This window comes from Neolamprologus multifasciatus, chromosome 11, assembly GCF_963576455.1.
Source record: "Neolamprologus multifasciatus chromosome 11, fNeoMul1.2, whole genome shotgun sequence".
NCBI lineage: Eukaryota > Metazoa > Chordata > Actinopteri > Cichliformes > Cichlidae > Neolamprologus > Neolamprologus multifasciatus.
The window spans coordinates 10,585,498-10,611,324 of NC_140449.1; the positions used below are offsets into that span (position 1 = coordinate 10,585,498).

At 39.0% G+C, this 25,827-nt stretch overlaps 3 protein-coding genes and 1 pseudogene across 5 annotated transcripts in view; 3 read left to right on the forward strand and 1 right to left on the reverse strand.

The window, feature by feature from the left end:
* The window catches only part of dnah5 (dynein, axonemal, heavy chain 5), a 115,328-nt gene that overhangs the window by 6,632 nt on the left and 82,869 nt on the right, over positions 1-25,827 (reverse strand). For all 3 annotated transcript variants that reach the window (XM_085176265.1, XM_085176264.1, XM_085176266.1), the window contains one exon: positions 638-853. In XM_085176265.1, the coding sequence (XP_085032391.1) occupies positions 638-853 (216 nt within the window). The remainder of the gene's footprint in view (positions 1-637; positions 854-25,827) is intronic.
* LOC146507839 (enkurin-like) lies at positions 3,160-4,580 on the forward strand (annotated as a pseudogene).
* Positions 9,049-10,713, forward strand: LOC146507840 (enkurin-like). Its single transcript, XM_085176283.1, has 2 exons — positions 9,049-9,241; positions 9,278-10,713. The coding sequence occupies exon 2, from the start codon at positions 9,361-9,363 to the stop codon at positions 10,345-10,347; it is 987 nt and encodes a 328-aa protein (XP_085032409.1). The 5' UTR covers positions 9,049-9,241; positions 9,278-9,360; the 3' UTR covers positions 10,348-10,713.
* LOC146507841 (enkurin-like) lies at positions 15,111-20,789 on the forward strand. Its single transcript, XM_085176282.1, has 2 exons — positions 15,111-15,303; positions 15,340-20,789. The coding sequence occupies exon 2, from the start codon at positions 15,423-15,425 to the stop codon at positions 16,407-16,409; it is 987 nt and encodes a 328-aa protein (XP_085032408.1). The 5' UTR covers positions 15,111-15,303; positions 15,340-15,422; the 3' UTR covers positions 16,410-20,789.

The window sequence follows — 25,827 nt, forward strand, 5'->3', positions numbered from 1 at the left end:
TGGAAATGTACCTGGGATCACTAAAGTTTAATATCTACTCTGGAAAAACTGTATTTAAAGTGGAGCTTTATGCTGCATTTTTCATATTTGTAGTTACTACTGTTGTTAGTATTGGTGAATTCATGTTTGCTTCACTGAAAATGAAACAAATATAGGAATGAAGATATTCTGTATTTCTGACGGGCCTTTCTGCTCCACATGCAGGCTGTATTCATTTTAAAACATCTTTTAAAAAAACATATTTTTTCCTATTTTGGAGGCCTGTGTGAAGAGACAGTGACGCAAGCAGCAGTAAAAGCATCATTCGCGGGGTGTGTTGTGAGGTGACAGTTTTCCATGATGAGCTTTGCACCTCGCCTCAGAAAAGTCACACTCTCACCTCATTTTTTTTCTTAGCGACAAAAAAAAAAGAAAAAAAGTAGAGACACATCCACCGAAATAAAACAAGATCCAGCTGCATTCACACACACTCCTTTCTATTTCTGGTCTTCTTTACACTCTACTGTCAAAAACACTACACCCCACCTCTCCGCCTGCACCAGCCACGAGGAGCACACAGCACACAAGGTGAGTGGAGTGACATTGCACATGTTGCTTTGCACACTTCACTCTGCAAAGCAAATACACATAGGCTTACTTCAAAAGGTACGTAGTCAGGAGGCAGTTTTTCCAGCATGTCGTCAGCCAGCCTGGACACTACAGCTTCTCTGGTTTCTCCTCCGCCTGATGAGCTGTCTTTTGGCTGAATGCTGAGGATGGTATCCAGTACGTCCTTAGCCAGTTTACTCTGGAAGGTTATGTCTGCGTTTGGGTGCAGCCCAAACACCTCAGGAGTGTCGTAGGCTGGGAGACCCTGAGAAAGAGGAACAGCGATGGTTAGTGAGCCAGAGGTCACTTGCTTGCATCACTGAGACAAATCTATTCAGACAGGTAATGTCCATGGTGCATTCTCTTTACTTTCACAGTAAGCACTGTGAAACTACCAATTAGTTAAACTGCAGGAATGTCTTAAAGACATAAAGACTTGGATGGCCACTAACTTTCTGCTTCTTAACTCAGATAAAACTGAGGTCATTGTACTCTGCGCTGAAAAGCTTAGAAATATGGTATCTAACCAGATTCTTACTCTGGATGGCATTACCTTGGCCTCCAGTAACACTGTGAGGAACCTTGGAGTCATTTTTGACCAGGATATGTCCTTCAACGCACATATTAAACAAATATGTAAGACTGCGTTCTTCCATTTGCGCAACATCTCTAAAATTAGAAATATCCTGTCTCAGATTGACGCTGAAAAACTAGTTCATGCTGGACTACTGCAATTCATTATTATCAGGATGTCCAAAAAACTCACTGAAAAGCCTTCAGCTAATCCAAAATGCTGCAGCAAGAGTACTGACAGGGACTAGAAAGAGAGAGCATATTTCTCCTGTTTTGGCTTCCCTTCATTGGCTTCCTGTTAAATCCAGAATTGAATTCAAAATCCTGCTCCTCACATACAAGGTCTTAAATAATCAGGCCCCATCTTATCTTAATGACCTTGTAGTACCATATCACCCTATTAGAGCACTTCGCTCCCGCTCTGCAGGCCTACTTGTTGTTCCTAGAGTATTTAAAAGTAGAATGGGAGGAGAGCCTTCAGTTTTCAGGCCCCTCTTCTGTGGAACCAGCTTCCAGTTTGGATTCGGGAGACAGACACTATCTCTACTTTTAAGATTAGGCTTAAAACTTTCCTTTTTGCTAAAGCATATAGTTAGGGCTGGACCAGGTGACCCTGAATCCTCCCTTAGTTATGCTGCAATAGATGTAGGCTGCCGGGGGATTCCCATGATGCATTGAGTTTTTCCTTTCCAGTCACCTTTCTCACTCACTATGTGTTAATAGACCTCTCTGTATTGAATCATATCTGTTATTAATCTCTGTCTCTCTTCCACAGCATGTCTTTTATCCTGTCTTCCTTCTCTCACCCCAACCGGTCGCAGCAGATGGCCGCCCCTCCCTGAGCCTGGTTCTGCCGGAGGTTTCTTCCTGTTAAAAGGGAGTTTTTCCTTCCCACTGTCGCCAAAGTGCTTGCTCATAGGGGGTCATATGATTGTTGGGTTTTTCTCTGTATCTATGAAGCGCCTTGAGGCAACTTTTGTTGTGATTTGGCGCTATATAAATAAAATTGAATTGAATTGAATTGAAAGCGTCCAATGGAGCATCTTTTCATTCCTGCGATAGCGGAAACCTATCCTATACAATATGCAACAGTTGAACTACTACCTGCTTTTTGGTTTAATTTTGTTTTTTTTCCCTGGTTTTCAAACAGCTACTTCAATGGACTGCAGTTTGTGTCACTGCTAAGCTCGTTGTTGGCCAAGTTGGAGAAGCAAACAGCAAGCATCTCCACTGGAACACGTGTAGTTACCAGCTGCTTCTTTTCACCCGTTAAAATGACTGTGGGGGGTGTGACACAGAGGAGATTCATACTAGTTCTAGTAAAAGGCCGTTGGCCAGCTACTATAACGTGAGTGCAGTGAAAAGATCACCCCCAAGCTTCCCACAAACACAGCTAAATGTATTCAGTGAGCACATTAAAGAGTCACTACTCTGTGGTGATGGTTAGCTCTGCTTTCTGTGTTGCTGCATGTGAACATGGACAATGACGACAAGAAACTTGACAAGTTTAAAATCCTTTCTTTGTCTTTTTGTCAACAGATTTGTATGTGCTGAAATTTTTCTATCAGTCCTTCACAAAGAGAGGACAGCCTGTCTATTCTCTCCAACTCGTAGCTGACTGCTGGCTCTTCTTCCCCACACACTGCTGCGTTTGTTCTGGTGCATCATCAGGAGTGGAAAGGCTCTTTCCCATCATTTTTCCCTCAAAGACACCACAGATGATTTTACCAGCGAATGCCATCACAGATAAAAAGGATGAAACAATGTATTTGATAAGGAACTAACCATTTGGAAAAGTAAACAAATTAAAAGTGCTGATTAATAAATATATTAACATGTCTTGGTGACTGCAGCTGGAAACTGGGCAAAAGGTGTGTGTGTGTGTGTGTAATGCTAGCTACCAGCATTCATAATATAATAGTTACAATAGCAACAGTAACCAGGGGGTGGGGCTTAAATGACAGAACAAAGACAGGTTACCGTGATGTCACATGCATGGTAAATGACAGATCAAAGGCAGATGTCACATGCAAGGCCATAAAAGCACATAAATACGGGTGCCTCGACACACAATTGTAGAATTCCCTTGCAGGTGATTTGAATCTAGCGATTGAATTATGTTTCCAGTAGAAAGCGCATATAACATTCTCCCAAAGGAGAGTCATGCTTCTCCACCCAAACCTAAAATGTATATATCTAAATATAGGGAAGTATTCCTATTAATAAATAAACAACATAAGCACCAACACAGGACCATGGGTCCAGAAACAGTTAAGGCCCCATCTCATCGCGAAATGTGCCCACAGAGGCCAGAAGGCGAAAAACCTGAACACACATTCAGGAAAAAAACAAAACACACAGGCATGAAGAAAGTCATGCCTCAACCTGCTTGTGTGGACACACGCAAAGGGGACAAGAAACTCCTTGAGAAATCAGGATTTGTCCCCTTTTATTTAAAGAAAAACGATTCCGGAATCGTTCCAGGCTACCTGCATAGAACAAATGCAGAGAAAGAAAAGCCTAAGCAGGACTATGATGCCTGGTTAACAAAACAACGGGAAACAATTAAACCACTGCCCGAACAGGAGAAACAAAACATTCTCAAGGGCCTAAAGAGGAGGTTTAATGAGTTAAACTCTGAGAATCAATCCCTCCCTTTTGCTCTCTTCCCTCCACAATACACCAAATACAATTACAAAAAGTTTCTCGAAGAGGCAATGAGTAAGCTTGAAAAAAACATTGCCATTTTTGAGGAACATAAATACATCTACGTAAGCAGGAAGATACATCTGATCAACAACAGTTACAGCGGACTCCGCTGCCACCCATTAGACCGAAAAAGACAGAGCTGACACCCGCTCCTCCAGTCACACCAGCAAAGAAAAAGCCAACTAACAGACCTTTTCATATGATTTGTGTTCCACCTGTATCCATAAGTGGAAAGCAACCTATTCCCGCCCAACCAGTTATAATTCCACGACCTAATCCTGTCCCTCCGCCGTTCATTTGTAAAAAAGCTGAATATACACCCCGACCACCTGTAAGACCTCCAATGAAACGAGGTGTAGCACCCATCCTTCCACCCATTTCCATCAAAAAGCTGTAGTGCTGTACCATTAGAGTAGTTTTTTAACTACCTCACCCACAACCGGTCTTGACAGAAGCCGCACCATCTGAGCCTGGTTCTGTCGAAGGTTTCTTCTTTTTAAGACAAAGGAGTTTTTCCTTCCCACCGTTGCCCAGTGCTTGCTCAGATGGGATCATTTGATTGTTGGGGGTTTTTTAAACATAAATTGGCCTATTGAAAAAATGTAGTGTTTCTTACTACATTTTATTTTCAATAGGCCAATTTATGTTCAAGAAAAAAAAATTACAGCAGAAAAGAAAGCATGGAGACATCTGATGCATTTCATTATTTTTTTTAAAAATCATTTATAATTTATCTGGAACAAATAAAAGAAAGTAAAAATAATCTTTTGTGGATTCTTTTTCTTCAATAAGTAGTAGAATAGACAGTTCTTTATACATAAAACGCTACTATGATTTGGCAGCAATACTCTGTTTTAGCAAAAATACTACAATTTCACTCAAATACTATAATTTAGCAGCTTTGATTTGGCACAAATACTATGTTTTGGCACAAATACTATGATTTAGCAGTAATACTATGATTTGGTAGAAATACTTTAATAAAGCAGAAATACTATATCTAGTAGAAATACTATGTTTTGGCAGAAATACTATATTTAGCACAAATCCTATAAAATAGCAGAAATATTATATTGAGCACAAATACTGAAAACTAGCAGAATTACTATTATTTACAAAATAGTAATGACTTAAGAAGAAATATTGGAAAAGCAAAATGGACAGCTGAAAAAAAATGCAGGTTCTCTTAAATATACTTGTTCAATTGTGAAAAATTGGCAGATATTTTTAAAAAAGAAACAACAGCCAGCAGATACACACAATTACAAATATGGACACATATTGAAACACAAATGCACAGAGGGACACACACGCACATACACAGCAGGAAGTGAACAAACAGGGGCTGTTAATAGTGTTAGCAGCATGTTTCTAGGTTAGTCAAACAGCCGAGCTGCTCAATTTGAATCCACCAATCACAGAGGCTGCCTGTTTGCCGCCTAAACAGCTGCTACTGCTGCAGCCTTTTACACACGCACAGAGTAGTGATGTGCGATACCACTAACTTTCTTTCCGATCCGATACCAAGTAATATCCAGGGTGGTATCGACGATACTGATCCGATACCGATACTTTATTGTATCTCAAATTATAGCATCATAATGATTACAGGACATCAGATTACTTGTTCTTATCACTTAATAATGCAGAACTCATCATATAGAAATTAAAAAAAACTGAAGTTGTGCCTATTTGAACACCTTGCCTGCCTGCAGCACTAAAGGACTCCCTGAGAGACGTCTGTCTCGCCCTAGCAGCACCTGTCCCTCTCCTCCTCTTCAGTCTCAACATACGCTCCTCATATTCTGTGATATGATTTACTCTGAGGTGTTTGACAAGGTTAGTGATGTTGCCACAACCATACATGCCAACCCTCCCGATTTTTCCGGGAGAATACCGAATTTCAGTGCCCCTCCCGAAAATCTCCCGGAGCCACCATTCTCCCGAATTTTTCCAGATTTTCCACCCGGACAACAAAGTTGAAAAACCATATGGCAGAATTTATAGTGCGGCCCAGCCAATTCCAGTTTCCAACAATGACGGCAGCGACTTTTAATATTACTCTTATTTCTCTTTCTGGGTTGCAAAAAACTTTTAACATATTGTCAGGTGAGAATGTAGCTGTGTAAACTTCAAATATCTGAGCCGACCGCTGTCTTTCACTACTCGGGTTAAACATGATATATAAGTCACTTTGATAACTTTAAAATGTTATTGTTTGGCTTTTTCAGTGTTTTATTTGTTCATGGGTAAATTGGTTTGGCTGAGATTAAAGTTATTAGATTAGATTAAATTAAACTTTATTAATCCCTCGGGAGGGTTCCTCCGGGGTTTTCACACAGCTGAATAAACGTCAAACTGAAAACTGATTAAACAGAAATGTGAGACTGTCGAGAGTTTAAGTCAGTGCCCGGTTATATTTTAGATAGCAAGGAGCAGACGGCCGAGTTTCACTCCACAGAGGGAGCTCGTGACGTACTACCCGGCTTTCTTTAGGCCGGGTCCTCAGGTGGAAGCAGCCTCTGAATTTGGACACCCCATAACGGTGACATTTAACGTATTTTATCCGATAAATAAACCCTGTAAAATGTATCTCTCCCCCCCCCCCCCCCCAAACAGCCCTTTTGAATGTCTCCCTAGTATGGCAACAACACCTCACTCTTGGAACACTTTTTTGCCACATGTATCACAAACCACGTCTCAGCTGTTTGTGGAGGTAAAATATATCCGCACATGACGCTCAGCCATTGTTGTGAGTGCGCGCGCCAAGGGGCTGCGAAACATTTATACAGCCATGTTTCGCACATGACTATGGAAGGCGGAAGAGGAAGTAGTTCCTTTGAATGTAGACAATCCGAATGTTATATTTTGTTTCCACTGTGTTCCTGTTAATGATAAACTACAAATTTACCCTAAATTACTAAAATATCAATATTTTAATGTGAGAATCAATTCTAGAACATAAATGATTGGTATCGGAGGAATCGATATTTCAGGATCGATCCGCACATCACTAGCACAGAGAGAGACTGGCTTTTTGCAGTCTATTTCTCATATTGAGGATTTCCCTCAAACAAATGGCTATAATTTCCTACCCTCAGGGGCTAGAACTGTCATTCTTAGACCGTTTTGTTCAGAAGGGATGGGGGAATCGCCAAGTGATAACAATGCTATGCTCGACAAAATGCATCAACCAACTAGTGATAGGATTTCCGGCTCTTTCCGCTCGGCCCAAGAGCCAGCTCTTTTGGCTCCCAACAGGCTCTTCAGGTTGTTTTGTTGCTTTAAATTGATTTATTATTAACAACAATATAAAATTATGCAAAAAAGGAATTACTAATGTAAAAAAAAATTGGTTTTATTTCTATATGTTTTTATTTAAATATATACGGTGGCCCCTAGAGAAAAAGCACCTACAAACTCCAAAGCACGTACAAACTCCAAAACACATTTCTAGCATTAACTAAACTTCCAAAACAGAGCTGCCTAGATCACTTAAATTACACAATCGAAAGCATATGTGTATTGTTTGTGTATTTATACACAAGCACTCATATATATTCAAATAATTTGTACGTGCTATGGAGTTTTTAAGTGTTTTGAAGTTTTTACGTGTTTTGGAGTGTTTAAGTGTTTCGGAGTTTGTACTGCTTCAGGGTTTGTACGCACTTCGGAGTTTGTACGAGCTATTTCTATCAGTCCTTCACAAAGAGAGGACAGCCTGTCTATTCTCTCCAACTCGTAACTGACTGCTGGCTCTTCTTCCCCACACACTGCTGCGTTTGTTCTGGTGCATCATCAGGAGTGGAAAGTAGTGATGGGTCGTTCGCGAACGAAATGGCTCTTAGAGCCGACTCTTTGAAGTGAACGACGCGAGCCGTGAGGTTTTTTTTTTTCTTTTATCTCTCACCCTCTCTCTCGCCCTTTTTTCCGCTAAACTCCGCACTCACGGCCTGTACTTTGCGCTGGGCAGAGGGGGGGTGGGCGTTAGTTACACTCGCAGTAGCACAGGAACAGAGCCAGAGAGAAAGAGAGCAAAGGACAACAACTTCACATTAGAAAGGTAGTAATCATCCACTATTTTCAGTTGCAGATGATAAAGGATTCAGAAATCATGCAGGTCCATATGACAGAGAATGTGCATCTTCTTTTTGTTTTAATATTTTAATTTATATTTAATTGTGTTGTGGTTTGCAGTGTTTTGTGTTGTTGCACGTTAAATTTGTTTAAAAGGAAAAAGCTGAAAATTTAAATAGTTAAAAATTTTAAATGTAAATAGTTGTTTTATGTATTATATGATTTATTTATTGCATTTTATGTGGAGTGAATAAATAAAGTATATTTATGGTGGCCCTTAGAGACAAAGCACGTACAAACTCCAAAACGCGTAAAAACTCCAAAACACGTACAAACTCCTAAGCATGTACAAACTCCAAAACATGTACAAACTCCTAAGCATGTACAAACTCCAAAACGCGTAAAAACTCCAAAACACGTAAAAACTCAGAAGCACGTACAAACTCAGAATCACGTACAAAAGACAACAGAAGTGCTCCAGGATGCTGAGCGCAGTGTTGAGCTTTTGTTACCTAGTGGCTACACAAGCCAGGAAGTATCAACAACCGGATATGGTGTGTGGTAGTAACAGGTAAATTAACTTTTTTTAAAAATTATTTGAATAAATATGAGTGCTTGTCTATAAATGCACAAACAATACACACATGCTTTCAATTGTGTAATTTAAGTGATCAGGGTAGCTCTGTTTTGGAAGTTCAGTAAACGCTAGAAATGTGTTTTGGAGTTTGTACGTGCTTTTTGGAGTTTGTATATGCTTTAGAGTTTGTACGTGCTTTGTCTCTAGGCGCCATATATAAACATATATAAATAAAACCACTTTTTTAAACATTAGTAATTCATTTTCTGCATAATTTTATATTATTGTTAATGATTAAATAATTAAAGCAACAAACCAACCTGAAGAGCCGGGTTCGGAGCCGAAAGAGCCGGCTCTTTTTAGTGAGCCGAGCCGGAAATCCCATCACTAGTGGAAAGGCTCTGTCCCATCATTTTTCCCTCAAAGACACCACAGATAATTTTACCAGCGAATGCCATCACAGATAAAATGGATGAAACAATGTATTTAATATGGAACTAACCATTTGGAAAAGTAAACAAATTAAAAGTGCTGATTAATAAATATATTAACATGTCTTGGTGACTTCAGCTGGAAACTGGGCAAAAGGTATGTGTGTGTGTGTGTGGAATGCTAGCTACCAGCATTCATAATATAATAGTTACAATAGCAACAGTAACCAGGGGGTGGGGCTTAAATGACAGAACAAAGACAGGTTACCGTGATGTCACATGCATGGTAAATGACAGATCAAAGGCAGATGTCACATGCAAGGCCATAAAAGCACATAAATAGGGGTGCCTCGACACACAGTTGTAGAATTCCCTTGCAGGTGATTTGAATCTAGCGATTGAATTATGTTTTCAGATGAAAGCGCTTATAACCTTCTCCCAAAGGAGAGTCATGCTTCTCCACCCAAACCTAAAATGTATATTTCTAAATACAGGGAAGCAATTGTATTAGAAAATAAATATAAACATGGACACAGGACCATGGTGCCAAGTACAGTTAAGGCCCCATCTCATCGCGAAATGTGCCCACAGAGGCCAGAAGGCGAAAAACCTGAACACACATTCAGGAAAAAAACAAAATACACAGGTATGAAGAAAGTCATGCCTCAACCTGCTTGTGTGGATACACGCAAAGGGGACAAGCAGCTCCTTGAGAAATCAGGACTTGTCCCCTTTTATTTACAGAAAAACGATTACGGAATCGTTCCAGGCTACCTGCGTAGAAGAAACGCAGAGAAAGAAAAGCCTAAGCAGGACAATGATGCCTGGTTAACAAAACAACAGGAAAAAGTTAAACCACTGCCCGAACAGGAGAAACAAAACATTCTCCAGGGCCTAAAGAGGAGGTTTAATGAGTTAAACTCTGAGTATCAATCCCTCCGTTTTACTATCTCCCCTTCACAGCACAAAAAATACAATTACAAAATGTTTCTCGAAGAGGCAATGAGTCAAGCTGAAAAAGACATTGCCATTTTTGAGGAACATGAATACATTTACGTAAGCAGGGAAGATACATTTGATCAACAACAGTTACAGCGGACTCCGCTGCCACCCATTAGACCGAAAAAGACAAAGTTGACACCTGCTCCTCCAGTCACACCAGCAACGAAAAAGCCAACTAACAGACCTTTTCATATGATTTGTGTTCCACCTGTATCCAGAAGTGGAAAGCAACCTATTCCCACCCAACCAGTTATAATTCCACGACCTAGTCCTGTCCCTCTGCGGCCTATTTGTAAAAGAGCTGAATATACACCTCGACCACCTGTAGGACCTCCAATGAAACGAGGTTTAACACCCATCCTTCCACCCATTTCCATCAAAAAGCTGTAGTGCTGTACCATTAGAGTAGTTTTTTAACTACCTCACCCACAACCGGTCTTGACAGAAGCCGCACCATCTGAGCCTGGTTCTGTCGAAGGTTTCTTCTTTTTAAGACAAAGGAGTTTTTCCTTCCCACCGTTGCCCAGTGCTTGCTCAGATGAGATCATTTGATTGTTGGGGGTTTTTTAAACATAAATTGGCCTATTGAAAAAATGTAGTGTTTCTTACTACATTTTATTTTCAATAGGCCAATTTATGTTCAAGAAAAAAAAAATTACAGCAGAAAAGAAAGCATGGAGACATCTGATGCATTTCATTATTTTTTTTAAAAATCATTTATAATTTATCTGGAACAAATAAAAGAAAGTAAAAATAATCTTTTGTGGATTCTTTTTCTTCAATAAGTAGTAGAATAGACAGTTCTTTATACATAAAGCGCTACTATGATTTGGCAGCAATACTCTGTTTTAGCAAAAATACTACAATTTCACTCAAATACTATAATTTAGCAGCTTTGATTTGGCACAAATACTATGTTTTGGCACAAATACTATGATTTAGCAGTAATACTATGATTTGGTAGAAATACTTTAATAAAGCAGAAATACTATATCTAGTAGAAATACTATGTTTTGGCAGAAATACTATATTTAGCACAAATCCTATAAAATAGCAGAAATATTATATTGAGCACAAATACTGAAAACTAGCAGAATTACTATTATTTACAAAATAGTAATGACTTAAGAAGAAATATTGGAAAAGCAAAATGGACAGCTGAAAAAAAATGCAGGTTCTCTTAAATATACTTGTTCAATTGTGAAAAATTGGCAGATATTTTTAAAAAAGAAACAACAGCCAGCAGATACACACAATTACAAATATGGACACATATTGAAACACAAATGCACAGAGGGACACACACGCACATACACAGCAGGAAGTGAACAAACAGGGGCTGTTAATAGTGTTAGCAGCATGTTTCTAGGTTAGTCAAACAGCCGAGCTGCTCAATTTGAATCCACCAATCACAGAGGCTGCCTGTTTGCCGCCTAAACAGCTGCTACTGCTGCAGCCTTTTACACACGCACAGAGTAGTGATGTGCGATACCACTAACTTTCTTTCCGATCCGATACCAAGTAATATCCAGGGTGGTATCGACGATACTGATCCGATACCAATACTTTATTGTATCTCAAATTATAGCATCATAATGATTACAGGACATCAGATTACTTGTTCTTATCACTTAATAATGCAGAACTCATCATATAGAAATAAAAAAAAACTGAAGTTGTGCCTATTTGAACACCTTGCCTGCCTGCAGCACTAAAGGACTCCCTGAGAGACGTCTGTCTCGCCCTAGCAGCACCTGTCCCTCTCCTCCTCTTCAGTCTCAACATACGCTCCTCATATTCTGTGATATGATTTACTCTGAGGTGTTTGACAAGGTTAGTGATGTTGCCACAACCATACATGCCAACCCTCCCGATTTTTCCGGGAGAATACCGAATTTCAGTGCCCCTCCCGAAAATCTCCCGGAGCCACCATTCTCCCGAATTTTTCCAGATTTTCCACCCGGACAACAAAGTTGAAAAACCATATGGCAGAATTTATAGTGCGGCCCAGCCAATTCCAGTTTCCAACAATGACGGCAGCGACTTTTAATATTACTCTTATTTCTCTTTCTGGGTTGCAAAAAACTTTTAACATATTGTCAGGTGAGAATGTAGCTGTGTAAACTTCAAATATCTGAGCCGACCGCTGTCTTTCACTACTCGGGTTAAACATGATATATAAGTCACTTTGATAACTTTAAAATGTTATTGTTTGGCTTTTTCAGTGTTTTATTTGTTCATGGGTAAATTGGTTTGGCTGAGATTAAAGTTATTAGATTAGATTAAATTAAACTTTATTAATCCCTCGGGAGGGTTCCTCCGGGGTTTTCACACAGCTGAATAAACGTCAAACTGAAAACTGATTAAACAGAAATGTGAGACTGTCGAGAGTTTAAGTCAGTGCCCGGTTATATTTTAGATAGCAAGGAGCAGACGGCCGAGTTTCACTCCACAGAGGGAGCTCGTGACGTACTACCCGGCTTTCTTTAGGCCGGGTCCTCAGGTGGAAGCAGCCTCTGAATTTGGACACCCCATAACGGTGACATTTAACGTATTTTATCCGATAAATAAACCCTGTAAAATGTATCTCCCCCCCCCCCCCCCCAAACAGCCCTTTTGAATGTCTCCCTAGTATGGCAACAACACCTCACTCTTGGAACACTTTTTTGCCACATGTATCACAAACCACGTCTCAGCTGTTTGTGGAGGTAAAATATATCCGCACATGACGCTCAGCCATTGTTGTGAGTGCGCGCGCCAAGGGGCTGCGAGACATTTATACAGCCGTGTTTCGCACATGACTATGAAAGGCGGAAGAGGAAGTAGTTCCTTTGAATGTAGACAATCCGAATGTTATATTTTGTTTCCACTGTGTTCCTGTTAATGATAAACTACAAATTTACCCTAAATTACTAAAATATCGATATTTTAATGTGAGAATCAATTCTAGAACATAAATGATTGGTATCGGAGGAATCGATATTTCAGGATCGATCCGCACATCACTAGCACAGAGAGAGACTGGCTTTTTGCAGTCTATTTCTCATATTGAGGATTTCCCTCAAACAAATGGCTATAATTTCCTACCCTCAGGGGCTAGAACTGTCATTCTTAGACCGTTTTGTTCAGAAGGGATGGGGGAATCGCCAAGTGATAACAATGCTATGCTCGACAAAATGCATCAACCAACTAGTGATAGGATTTCCGACTCTTTCCGCTCGGCCCAAGAGCCGGCTCTTTTGGCTCCCAACAGGCTCTTCAGGTTGTTTTGTTGCTTTAAATTGATTTATTATTAACAACAATATAAAATTATGCAAAAAAGGAATTACTAATGTAAAAAAAAAATTGGTTTTATTTCTATATGTTTTTATTTAAATATATACGGTGGCCCCTAGAGAAAAAGCACCTACAAACTCCAAAGCACGTACAAACTCCAAAACACATTTCTAGCATTAACTAAACTTCCAAAACAGAGCTGCCTAGATCACTTAAATTACACAATCGAAAGCATATGTGTATTGTTTGTGTATTTATACACAAGCACTCATATATATTCAAATAATTTGTACGTGCTATGGAGTTTTTAAGTGTTTTGAAGTTTTTACGTGTTTTGGAGTGTTTAAGTGTTTCGGAGTTTGTACTGCTTCAGGGTTTGTACGCACTTCGGAGTTTGTACGAGCTATTTCTATCAGTCCTTCACAAAGAGAGGACAGCCTGTCTATTCTCTCCAACTTGTAACTGACTGCTGGCTCTTCTTCCCCACACACTGCTGCGTTTGTTCTGGTGCATCATCAGGAGTGGAAAGTAGTGATGGGTCGTTCGCGAACGAAATGGCTCTTAGAGCCGACTCTTTGAAGTGAACGACGCGAGCCGTGAGGTTTTTTTTTTTCTTTTATCTCTCACCCTCTCTCTCGCCCTTTTTTCCGCTAAACTCCGCACTCACGGCCTGTACTTTGCGCTGGGCAGAGGGGGGGTGGGCGTTAGTTACACTCGCAGTAGCACAGGAACAGAGCCAGAGAGAAAGAGAGCAAAGGACAACAACTTCACATTAGAAAGGTAGTAATCATCCACTATTTTCAGTTGCAGATGATAAAGGATTCAGAAATCATGCAGGTCCATATGACAGAGAATGTGCATCTTCTTTTTGTTTTAATATTTTAATTTATATTTAATTGTGTTGTGGTTTGCAGTGTTTTGTGTTGTTGCACGTTAAATTTGTTTAAAAGGAAAAAGCTGAAAATTTAAATAGTTAAAAATTTTAAATGTAAATAGTTGTTTTATGTATTATATGATTTATTTATTGCATTTTATGTGGAGTGAATAAATAAAGTATATTTATGGTGGCCCTTAGAGACAAAGCACGTACAAACTCCAAAACACGTACAAACTCCTAAGCATGTACAAACTCCAAAACATGTACAAACTCCTAAGCATGTACAAACTCCAAAACGCGTAAAAACTCCAAAACACGTAAAAACTCAGAAGCACGTACAAACTCAGAATCACGTACAAAAGACAACAGAAGTGCTCCAGGATGCTGAGCGCAGTGTTGAGCTTTTGTTACCTAGTGGCTACACAAGCCAGGAAGTATCAACAACCGGATATGGTGTGTGGTAGTAACAGGTAAATTAACTTTTTTTAAAAATTATTTGAATAAATATGAGTGCTTGTCTATAAATGCACAAACAATACACACATGCTTTCAATTGTGTAATTTAAGTGATCAGGGTAGCTCTGTTTTGGAAGTTCAGTAAACGCTAGAAATGTGTTTTGGAGTTTGTACGTGCTTTTTGGAGTTTGTATATGCTTTAGAGTTTGTACGTGCTTTGTCTCTAGGCGCCATATATAAACATATATAAATAAAACCACTTTTTTAAACATTAGTAATTCATTTTCTGCATAATTTTATATTATTGTTAATGATTAAATAATTAAAGCAACAAACCAACCTGAAGAGCCGGGTTCGGAGCCGAAAGAGCCGGCTCTTTTTAGTGAGCCGAGCCGGAAATCCCATCACTAGTGGAAAGGCTCTGTCCCATCATTTTTCCCTCAAAGACACCACAGATAATTTTACCAGCGAATGCCATCACAGATAAAATGGATGAAACAATGTATTTAATATGGAACTAACCATTTGGAAAAGTAAACAAATTAAAAGTGCTGATTAATAAATATATTAACATGTCTTGGTGACTTCAGCTGGAAACTGGGCAAAAGGTATGTGTGTGTGTGTGTGGAATGCTAGCTACCAGCATTCATAATATAATAGTTACAATAGCAACAGTAACCAGGGGGTGGGGCTTAAATGACAGAACAAAGACAGGTTACCGTGATGTCACATGCATGGTAAATGACAGATCAAAGGCAGATGTCACATGCAAGGCCATAAAAGCACATAAATAGGGGTGCCTCGACACACAGTTGTAGAATTCCCTTGCAGGTGATTTGAATCTAGCGATTGAATTATGTTTTCAGATGAAAGCGCTTATAACCTTCTCCCAAAGGAGAGTCATGCTTCTCCACCCAAACCTAAAATGTATATTTCTAAATACAGGGAAGCAATTGTATTAGAAAATAAATATAAACATGGACACAGGACCATGGTGCCAAGTACAGTTAAGGCCCCATCTCATCGCGAAATGTGCCCACAGAGGCCAGAAGGCGAAAAACCTGAACACACATTCAGGAAAAAAACAAAATACACAGGTATGAAGAAAGTCATGCCTCAACCTGCTTGTGTGGATACACGCAAAGGGGACAAGCAGCTCCTTGAGAAATCAGGACTTGTCCCCTTTTATTTACAGAAAAACGATTACGGAATCGTTCCAGGCTACCTGCGTAGAAGAAACGCAGAGAAAGAAAAGCCTAAGCAGGACAATGATGCCTGGTTAACAAAACAACAGGAAAAAGTTAAACCACTGCCCGAACAGGAGAAACAAAACATTCTCCAGGGCCTAAAGAGGAGGTTTAATGAGTTAAACTCTGAGTATCAATCCCTCCGTTTTACTATCTCCCCTTCACAGCACAAAAAATACAATTACAAAATGTTTCTCGAAGAGGCAATGAGTCAAGCTGAAAAAGACATTGCCATTTTTGAGGAACATGAATACATTTACGTAAGCAGGGAAGATACATTTGATCAACAACAGTTACAGCGGACTCCGCTGCCACCCATTAGACCGAAAAAGACAAAGTTGACACCTGCTCCTCCAGTCACACCAGCAACGAAAAAGCCAACTAACAGACCTTTTCATATGATTTGTGTTCCACCTGTATCCAGAAGTGGAAAGCAACCTATTCCCACCCAACCAGTTATAATTCCACGACCTAGTCCTGTCCCTCTGCGGCCTATTTGTAAAAGAGCTGAATATACACCTCGACCACCTGTAGGACCTCCAATGAAACGAGGTTTAACACCCATCCTTCCACCCATTTCCATCAAAAAGCTGTAGTGCTGTACCATTAGAGTAGTTTTTTAACTACCTCACCCACAACCGGTCTTGACAGAAGCCGCACCATCTGAGCCTGGTTCTGTCGAAGGTTTCTTCTTTTTAAGACAAAGGAGTTTTTCCTTCCCACCGTCGCCCAGTGCTTGCTCAGATGAGATCATTTGATTGTTGGGGTTTTTTTAAACATAAATTGGCCTATTGAAAAAATGTAGTGTTTCTTACTACATTTTATTTTCAATAGGCCAATTTATGTTCAAGAAAAAAAAATTACAGCAGAAAAGAAAGCATGGAGATATCTGATGCATTTCATTATTTTTTAAAAAATCATTTATAATTTATCTGGAACAAATAAAAGTTAGTAAAAAAAAAACTTTTGTGGATTCTTTTTTCTATAAGTGTTACTAGGTAGTTCTTTATACATAAAGCTTTGTGTTTTGTTAAAAAATAAAGTGGCACAGCGGCACTGTGTAAAGGCTTGTGTTTTTATCATCAGCGTGACAGCACCGTGCCGCCTTTGCAGTTTTAAGGCCCAGGGAAACAAGCCTGCCAGCGATCTGTAGCAGCTATGACTGTGTAAAGGCTGCTCTTCATAGAGGACTCAAGCTCGGGGAAACGTTTTCTGGTAGACTCTGGCTCTGAGAAGAGCCTCTGGAACTCTTGTGTCACATAACATGTGCAGGTACACTGGTACAGCACATGTGAGTGAAATTCTTATGTGTGTGCAACAGAGGTGTGCAAAATACAATAACATAAGAACAAGCAAAATATACGAATGGGTAAATCTGAGAATTATAAGAATAAATATATGTATAAATATAAGAGTGTATGTGCATCAAGGTTATTATCGTTAACAAAAACTAACGAAATAACGAAAACTAGAAGTGAAAAAACATTTTCGTTAACGGAAATAAAAATAAAAACAAAAAAAAGGAAAACTAAAACTATAAGGAGTGTTCACAAAACGAACTAAAACTAACTGAATTTATAGTAAAAATGTGTTTAGTTTTCATTGATGTGTGCGTGTCATACAATAGTCAAGGGTGAAAATGAAGTTTAGTTTCCAGATTTTTTTCTTGCTGTCTAATTATGCCAGCAGGTGGCAGTACGTTAGTCGAGTCGTCTGTGTTGCTGCTCCGTCCACGCGCAGAATCATGTCAGGAAAAGTCGGAAGAAAGCGCCAGAGTCCAATTTGGGATTACTTTGAATATGACTGTGTTTTGGATAAAGCAAGTGTCTTGTAGTGGAAAGAGACAAATTATGAGGGACATTTCTAAAGGGAAAAAAATCCCACAAACCTTAAAGTGCACTTGAAAAGCTCACACAAGAAGGCTAACCTAGCTTACCTTGAGAAGGTAAGGGAGCACACTCAACCCTCATCCCCAGAAAACAGAAGCTAACCCCAGGCAAGGCAGCGTGATGCATCCCGAGACAACAGGACGGGGATATCTACATAACTGCGTGAGTCAATTGCCTTCAAAAAGTTTATCAATTCACTTGAACCAAAATTACGAACACCCAGTGCTGCGAGAGTTAATAGTCTCATTGGGGCCAAGATATACATTTTATAGTTGCCTGGTATCAATGGTTGTTCATCTGCCTTTATTAATTTATTTATTTATTTAAAGAACCCATAGGTGGGAATGTGAGTTGTCTGTCTCTGCGTGTTAGCCCTGCGACAGACAGGCGACCTGTCCAGGGCGCAGTATGGTAGCTGGAATAGCAACATACCCAAGGATAAGCAGAATGACTGATATGATGAAACTGGGATTTTGTTACACTTAATTATTGCAAACACAACTAAAACTATAACTGAAACTAATCAAAACTAAACTGAAACTAAGGATTTTCAAAAAAATAAAAACTAAACTAAACTAGCAAACAATTGGTAAAAACTAATTAAAACGATATAAAATTGAAAATCTGAAGTCAAAACTAAATAAAAATAAAAACTAATGAAAATTGCAAAACTATTAAAACCCTGATGTGCATTACTGAATATATATATATATATATATATACACACATTAGGGGTGCAACGATACACAAAATTCACGGTTTGGTTTGGTACTTTGGAGTCACGGTTCGATATTTTTTCAATACAAAAAAAATGTTCATGCCTTTTTAATTTGTCATTTATTAAAATTATAAATATATATTTTAACTCAAACGTACAGTTTTTAAATTTAATGTTGCTGAAACAACAAAGGGATAAAATAATAAATCTATCTGATCGAGAAATCACTCATCTTTGGAAAAGAAGAGTTTATTACAGAGAAATGGCTCTTTCCAAAATAAAAGCTGTACTATACGCTTCTTCTGGGCTATATTCTCAGCAGCATATTAAACATATCAGGTCCCCATAAGGAGAATCATGTGCTAACGGCTGTCTAAATGACTCGGGTAAAGTTTGTAGCATGCGTGCTTGTTGTTTTTGTCTGCTTCCACTTGTCTTTGCTCTAGGATAATGTCGGAGTAAATGTGCAGTCATATTCGTTGTGTTCCCACTAGTGCTGTCAGCGTTAATCTCGTTGAAATGACGTTAACGCCACTACACGGCAAATCTCCATTAACAAGCTACCGCGGATCGCCCCGCATTTGGGGCTGGATGCCAACACATTAACGAGCTAACTGCGCTAACGCACTAGTTCCTGTCACTACCCGATCCGTACTGGAAACCCGATCGGTACCCCGCATGCGCGAAAGGTGTCTACTTCCGGTCGAAGCATTTTACGATAGTTACAGGTCAGAGTATCTGTTAAGATGTTAAGAATAACAAGTATCTCTTAAAATGTTTCCGATAATGAAACATTTAATATAATGTAGAGAAAAACAAAATAAATAAAAAGATAGTGCCAGATCTGGACTCCCGATCCTTACTGCGCATGTGCAAAGTCGGACCGTACAAATCGGGTCTACCCGATCTGTTCCATGCATGTGCAGGGGTTTTCTTCTTCTTCTGTTCGTTTAATGGCAGTTTACTCCCCAGTGTACGAGGATACCGCCACCTGCTGACTGAGCGAATGAACCCTATTGTAAACTGAATTAGCGTCATTACAAACGTGTGTTAAATTTGATTTAGTGATAATCGAGTGTGTTTATGCTTGTCTGTGTGGAGAGGATTGTTGGAATAGTGATGATGATGTCCGCTATCACTGTCAGTTGTCAGTAAACACTTCATCTGGCTGATGAATCTTCACGTGACATATTGCAAAGTCTGTATTATTAACTCTGTAATTAGGCGCCATTCTTCTTATTTTACGGCGCTGTTGTTCAATCGGGGAATGCTCTCTGTTGAGGAGAAACGCGTGAATTTGTTTGTATACAGATTATCCATTGTTTAAATGTCCCGGTAGTCGAAAAGGAGGCAGAGCTGTTGAGAAATGCTAGGAGCGAACTGGGCGCTAACGGTATCATTCAAATATATTGAATGTCGCAATGTTGGCAAAGAGAGGAAGTGACGTAAGATTTGCGCATGCGGGGTACCGATCGGGTTTCCGGTACGGATCGGGTAGTGACAGTTCCCACCAATGTAATTGAGCATTGCTGGCACATCCGACAGACTGTTTTACTTTTGTCCATGACGCGCTTACCTTCAGGGTCATACGTCACATGAAAACCAAAATAGTTCCAAACGCCAGATCTGAATGAGGGTGGGGGAGGTTCAATTTGCCATGTTGCAAGGAGAGCTTAACTTCTGTCTCGCTAGCTTGCCCTGCACTCAGTGAATCAGCGTTCGACTACTCCGCCTAGGCTGCACTGTCGAGCGCAGATCCACTGAGCGCTCAACACAGACAGCATTGTCAGAAGGAAAGTTGATAAAATAAATGAAACATTTTGTATTGTTCGATACATATGCGTACCGAACCGAAAACACTGTATCGAACGGTTCAATATCGATACGAGTATTGTTGCACCCCTAATATATATATGCGTGTATACATATATATAATTTAGCTGAGTCAGATGTATAAAACAGCATTAACCGTGGCCTGTTAAGATCAGCTGATTTTTTTTCATGGTGGCTATACTCCACAAAACACATCAACCAACTAGTGATGGGATTTACGGCTCTTTTTTTTGTCTTGGCTCACTAAAAAGAGCCGGGTCTTTCGGCTCCCAACCGGCTCTTCGGGTTGTTTTGTTGCTTTAATTGATTTATTATTAACAACAATATAAAACTAGAAAAAGTTGCATTTCCTGCAAAAATGAAAAAACTAAAATTTAGTAAAAATGTATTTACTTAGCAGAAAAACAATAATGTAGGGGAACTTAGGAGAAATATTGTAACGTAGCAGAAACATGATAACTTCTCAGAAATACAAGAATTCATGAGAAATGCTGCAAGATAAAAAATAAAATAAAGACACTATATTTAGCCAAAAATACCTAAACATTGCAAAAATACTATGATTTAGGACAAATACTACAACATACCAGACAGTGTGATTCAGCAAATATATTTTGATTTAGCAGAAATATTATGATTTGGCAGAAATTCTATGTTTTGTCACAAATACTATAATTTAGCACAAATATTACAACTTAGCAGAAATACTATGACTTAGTATTAATACTATAAGATAACTAAGATATAAATCTATGATTATGAGATAATCATATGGCCATATGATAATCATATGATTATAAGATAAAATACTATGATTTGGCAGAAATACTATGATTTGGCAGACATACTATGTTTTGGCACAAATACTATGATTTGATACAAATACTATGACTTGGCAAAAATACCAGGATTTTTAAAAAAAAGTACTACAACATAGCAGAAATACACTGATTGAGGAGAAATACTAAGATTTGGCTGAAATACAATGATTTAGCAGTAATACAATGATTTGCCACAAATACTATGATTTGGCATAAATACTATGTTTTATCACAAATACTATGATTTGATAACAATACTACGATTTGGCAAAAACACCAGGATTTAGCAAAATTACTACGACATAGCAGAAATGCGATGATTGAGGAGAAATACTATGATTTGGCTCAAATACAATGATTTAGCAGTAATATTATGATTTGGCAAAAATACTATAATTGAGTACAAGTACAATGACATAGCAGAAATACTATGATTTGGCAGCAATACTCTGTTTTAGCAAAAATACTACAATTTCACTCAAATACTGTAATTTAGCAGTTTTGCCAAAATTACTACGACATAGCAGAAATGCGATGATTGAGGAGAAATACTATGATTCGGCTCAAATACAATGATTTAGCAGTAATATTATGATTTGGCAAAAATACTATAATTGAGTACAAGTACAATGACATAGCACAAATACTATGATTTAGCAGTAATACTATGATTTGGTAGAAATACTTTAACAAAGCAGAAATACTATATCTAGTAGAAATACTATGTTTTGGCAGAAATACTATATTTAGCACAAATCCTATAAAATAGCAGAAATATTATATTGAGCACAAATACTGAAAACTAGCAGAATTACTATTATTTACAAAATAGTAATGAAAAAAAAGAAACAACAGCCAGCAGATACACACAATTACAAATATGGACACATATTGAAACACAAATGCACAAAGGGCCACACACGCACATACACAGCAGGAAGTGAACAAACAGGGGCTGTTAATTAGTGATGGGTCGTTCGCGAACGAAATGGCTCTTAGAGCCGGCTCTTTGACGTGAACGACGCGAGCCGGCTCCTTATCGCGAGCCGTCACGTGGTTTTTTTTTTTCTCTCACCCTCTCTCGCACTTTTTCCGCTTCACTCCACACGCGAGCCTTGTGCTTTACGCTGGGAAGAGGGGGGAGGGGCGGTAGTTACACTCAGTAGCACAGGAACAGACACAGAGGGAGAGAGAGAGCAAGAGAGCCAGGGACAACAACGTCACATTAGAAAGGTATAGTAATCATCCACAACTATTTTCGGTTGCAGATGATAAAGGATTCAGAAAGTTTATTCATGCAGGTCCATATGACAGAGAATATGCATCTTCTTTTTGTTTTCATATTTTAATTTATATTTAATTGTGTTGTGGTTTGCAGTGTTTTGTGTTGTTTCACTTTAAATTTGTAAAAGGAAAAAGCTGAAAATTTAAATAGTTAAAATTTGAAATGTGAATAGTTGATTTTTGTATTATGATTTATTTATTACATTTTATGTGGAGTGAATAAATAAAAGTATATTTACGGTGGCCCCTCGAGACAAAGCACATACAAACTTCAAATCACGTACAAACTCAGAAGCACGTAAAAACACGTACAAACTCCGAAGCACGTAAAAAGATGTACAAACTCCGAAGCACGTAAAAAGATGTACAAACTCCGAAGCACGTAAAAACACGTACAAACTCCGAAGCACGTAAAAACACGTACAAACTCCGAAGCACGTAAAAAGATGTACAAACTCCGAAGCACGTAAAAACACGTACAAACTCCGAAGCAGGTAAAAACACGTACAAACTCCGAAGCACGTAAAAACACGTACAAACTCCGAAGCATGTAAAAACTCAAAACACGTACAAAAGACAACAGAAGTTCTCCAGGATGCTAGGGCGCAGTGTTGAGCTTTTGTTACCTAGTGGCTACACAAGCCAGCAAGTACCAACGACCAGATCTGGTTTGTGGTAGTAACAGGTAAATTAACTTTTTTTTTTTTTTATTATTTGAATATATATGAGTGCTTGTGTATAAATACGCAAACAATACACACATGCTTTCAATTGTGTAATTTAAGTGATCTAGTAGCTCTGCTTTGGAAGTTCAGTTCATGCTAGAAATGTGTGATTTGGAGTTTGTACGTGTTTTGTCTCTAGGGGCCACCGCATATATTTATATATAAACATATATAAATAAAACCACTTTTTTTTATGTTAGTAATTCCTTTTGTGCATAATTTTATATTATTGTTAATAATAAATAAATTAAAGCAACAAAACAACCTGAAGAGCCGGTTCGGAGCCGAAAGAGCCGGCTCTTTTTAGTGAGCCGAACCGAAAGAGCCGGATCTCTAAAAAGAGCCGGAAATCCCATCACTACTGTTAATAGTGTTAGCAGCATGTTTCTAGGTTAGTCAAACAGCCGAGCTGCTCAATTTGAATCCACCAATCACAGAGGCTGCCTGTTTCCCGCCTAAACAGCTGCTACTGCTGCAGCCTTTTACACACATGCACAGAGAGAGACTGGCTTTTTGCAGTCTATTTCTCATATTGAGGATTTCCCTCAAACAAATGGCTATAATTTCCTACCCTCAGGGGCTAGAACTGTCATTCTTAGACCGTTTTGTTCAGAAGGGATGGGGGAATCGCCAAGTGATAACAATGCTATGCTCGACAAAATGCATCAACCAACTAGTGATAGGATTTCCGGCTCTTTCCGCTCGGCCCAAGAGCCAGCTCTTTTGGCTCCCAACAGGCTCTTCAGGTTGTTTTGTTGCTTTAATTGGTTTATTATTAACAACAATATAAAATTATGCACAAAAGGAATTACTAATGTAAAAAAAAAAGGTTTTATTTCTATATGTTTTTATTTAAATATATACGGTGGCCCCTAGAGAAAAAGCACCTACAAACGCCAAAGCACGTACAAACTCCAAAACACATTTCTAGCATTAACTAAACTTCCAAAACAGAGCTGCCTAGATCACTTAAATTACACAATCGAAAGCATATGTGTATTGTTTGTGTATTTATACACAAGCACTCATATATATTCAAATAATTTGTACGTGCTATGGAGTTTTTACGTGTTTTGACGTTTTTACGTGTTTTGGAGTGTTTAAGTGTTTCGGAGTTTGTACTGCTTCAGGGTTTGTACACGCTATGGAGTTTTTACGTGTTTTGGAGTTTTTAAGTGTTTTGGAGGTTGTACGTGCTTTGGGGTTTGTACACACTTTGGAGTTTGTACGCGCTATGGAGTTTTTACGTGTTTTGGAGGTTGTATGTGCTTCGGGGTTTGTACACACTTCGGAGTTTGTAAGCGCTATGGAGTTTTTACGTGTTTTGGAGTTTTTACGTGTTCAAAGATCAAAGGGAGATGTCACATGGAAGGCCATAAAAATCCATAAATAGGGGTGCCTCGACACACAATTGTGCAATTCCCTTGCAGATTATTTTATTCTAGTGATTGAATCATGTTTTCAGTTGAAAATGGTTATAACCTTCTCCCAAAGGAGAGTCATGCTCCTCCACCCAAACATATAATGTATATATCTAAATACAGGGAAGCAATTGTATTAGAAAATAAATATGATAAACATGACACAGGACCATGGGGCCAAGAACAGTTAAGGCCCCATCTTATTGTGAAATGTGCCCACAGAGGCCAAAAGGCAAAAAACCTGAACACACATTCAGGAAAAAAACAAAACACACAGGCATGAAGAAAGTCATGGCTCAACCTGCTTGTGTGGACACGCAAAGGGGAAAAGCAGCTCCTTGAGAAATCCGGACTTGTCCCTTTTGTTTAAAGAAAAACGATTACGGAATCGTTCCAGGCTACCTGCATAGAACAAATGCAGAGAAAGAAAAGCCTAAGCAGGACTATGATGCCTGGGTAACTAAACAACGGGAAACAATTAAACCACTGCCCGAACAGGAGAAACAAAACATTCTCAAGGGCCTAAAGAGGAGGTTTAATGAGTTAAACTCTGAGTATCAATCCCTCCCTTTTGCTCTCTTCCCTTCACAATACACCAAATACAATTACAAAAAGTTTCTCGAAGAGGCAATGAGTAAGCTTGAAAAAGACATTGCCATTTTTGAGGAACACAAATACATCTACGTAAGCAGGGAAGATACATCTGACGAAGAGCAAAAAATCCAACAACAGTTACAGCGGACTCCGCTGCCACCCATTAGACCGAAAAAGACAAATTTGACACCTGCTCCTCCAGTCACACAACCAACGAAAAAGCCAACTAACAGACCTTTTCGTATGATTTGTGTTCCACCTATATCCAGAAAGCAACCTACTCCCGCCCAACCAGTTATAATTCCAAGACCCAGTCCTGTCCCTTTGCGGCCTATTTGTAAAAAAGTCGAACATACACCCCGACCACCTCTAAGACTTCCAATGAAATGAGATGTAACACCCACCCTTCCACCCATTTCCATCAAAAGCTTTAGCGCTGTACCTTTAGAGTAGTTTTTTAATCATCTCACCCCCAACCGGTCTTGACAGAAACTGGCCCATCTGGTTCTGTCAAAGGTATCTCCTATTTAAGACAAAGGAGTTTTTCCTTCCCACCGTCGCCCAGTGCTTGCTCAGATGGGATCATTTGATTGTTGGGGCTTTCTTAAACATAAATTGGCCTATTGAAAAAATGTAGTGTTTCTTACTACATTTTTTCAATAGGCCAATTCATGTTTAAGAAAAAAAACTACAGCAGAAAAGACAGCATGGGAGACATCATTTCATTAC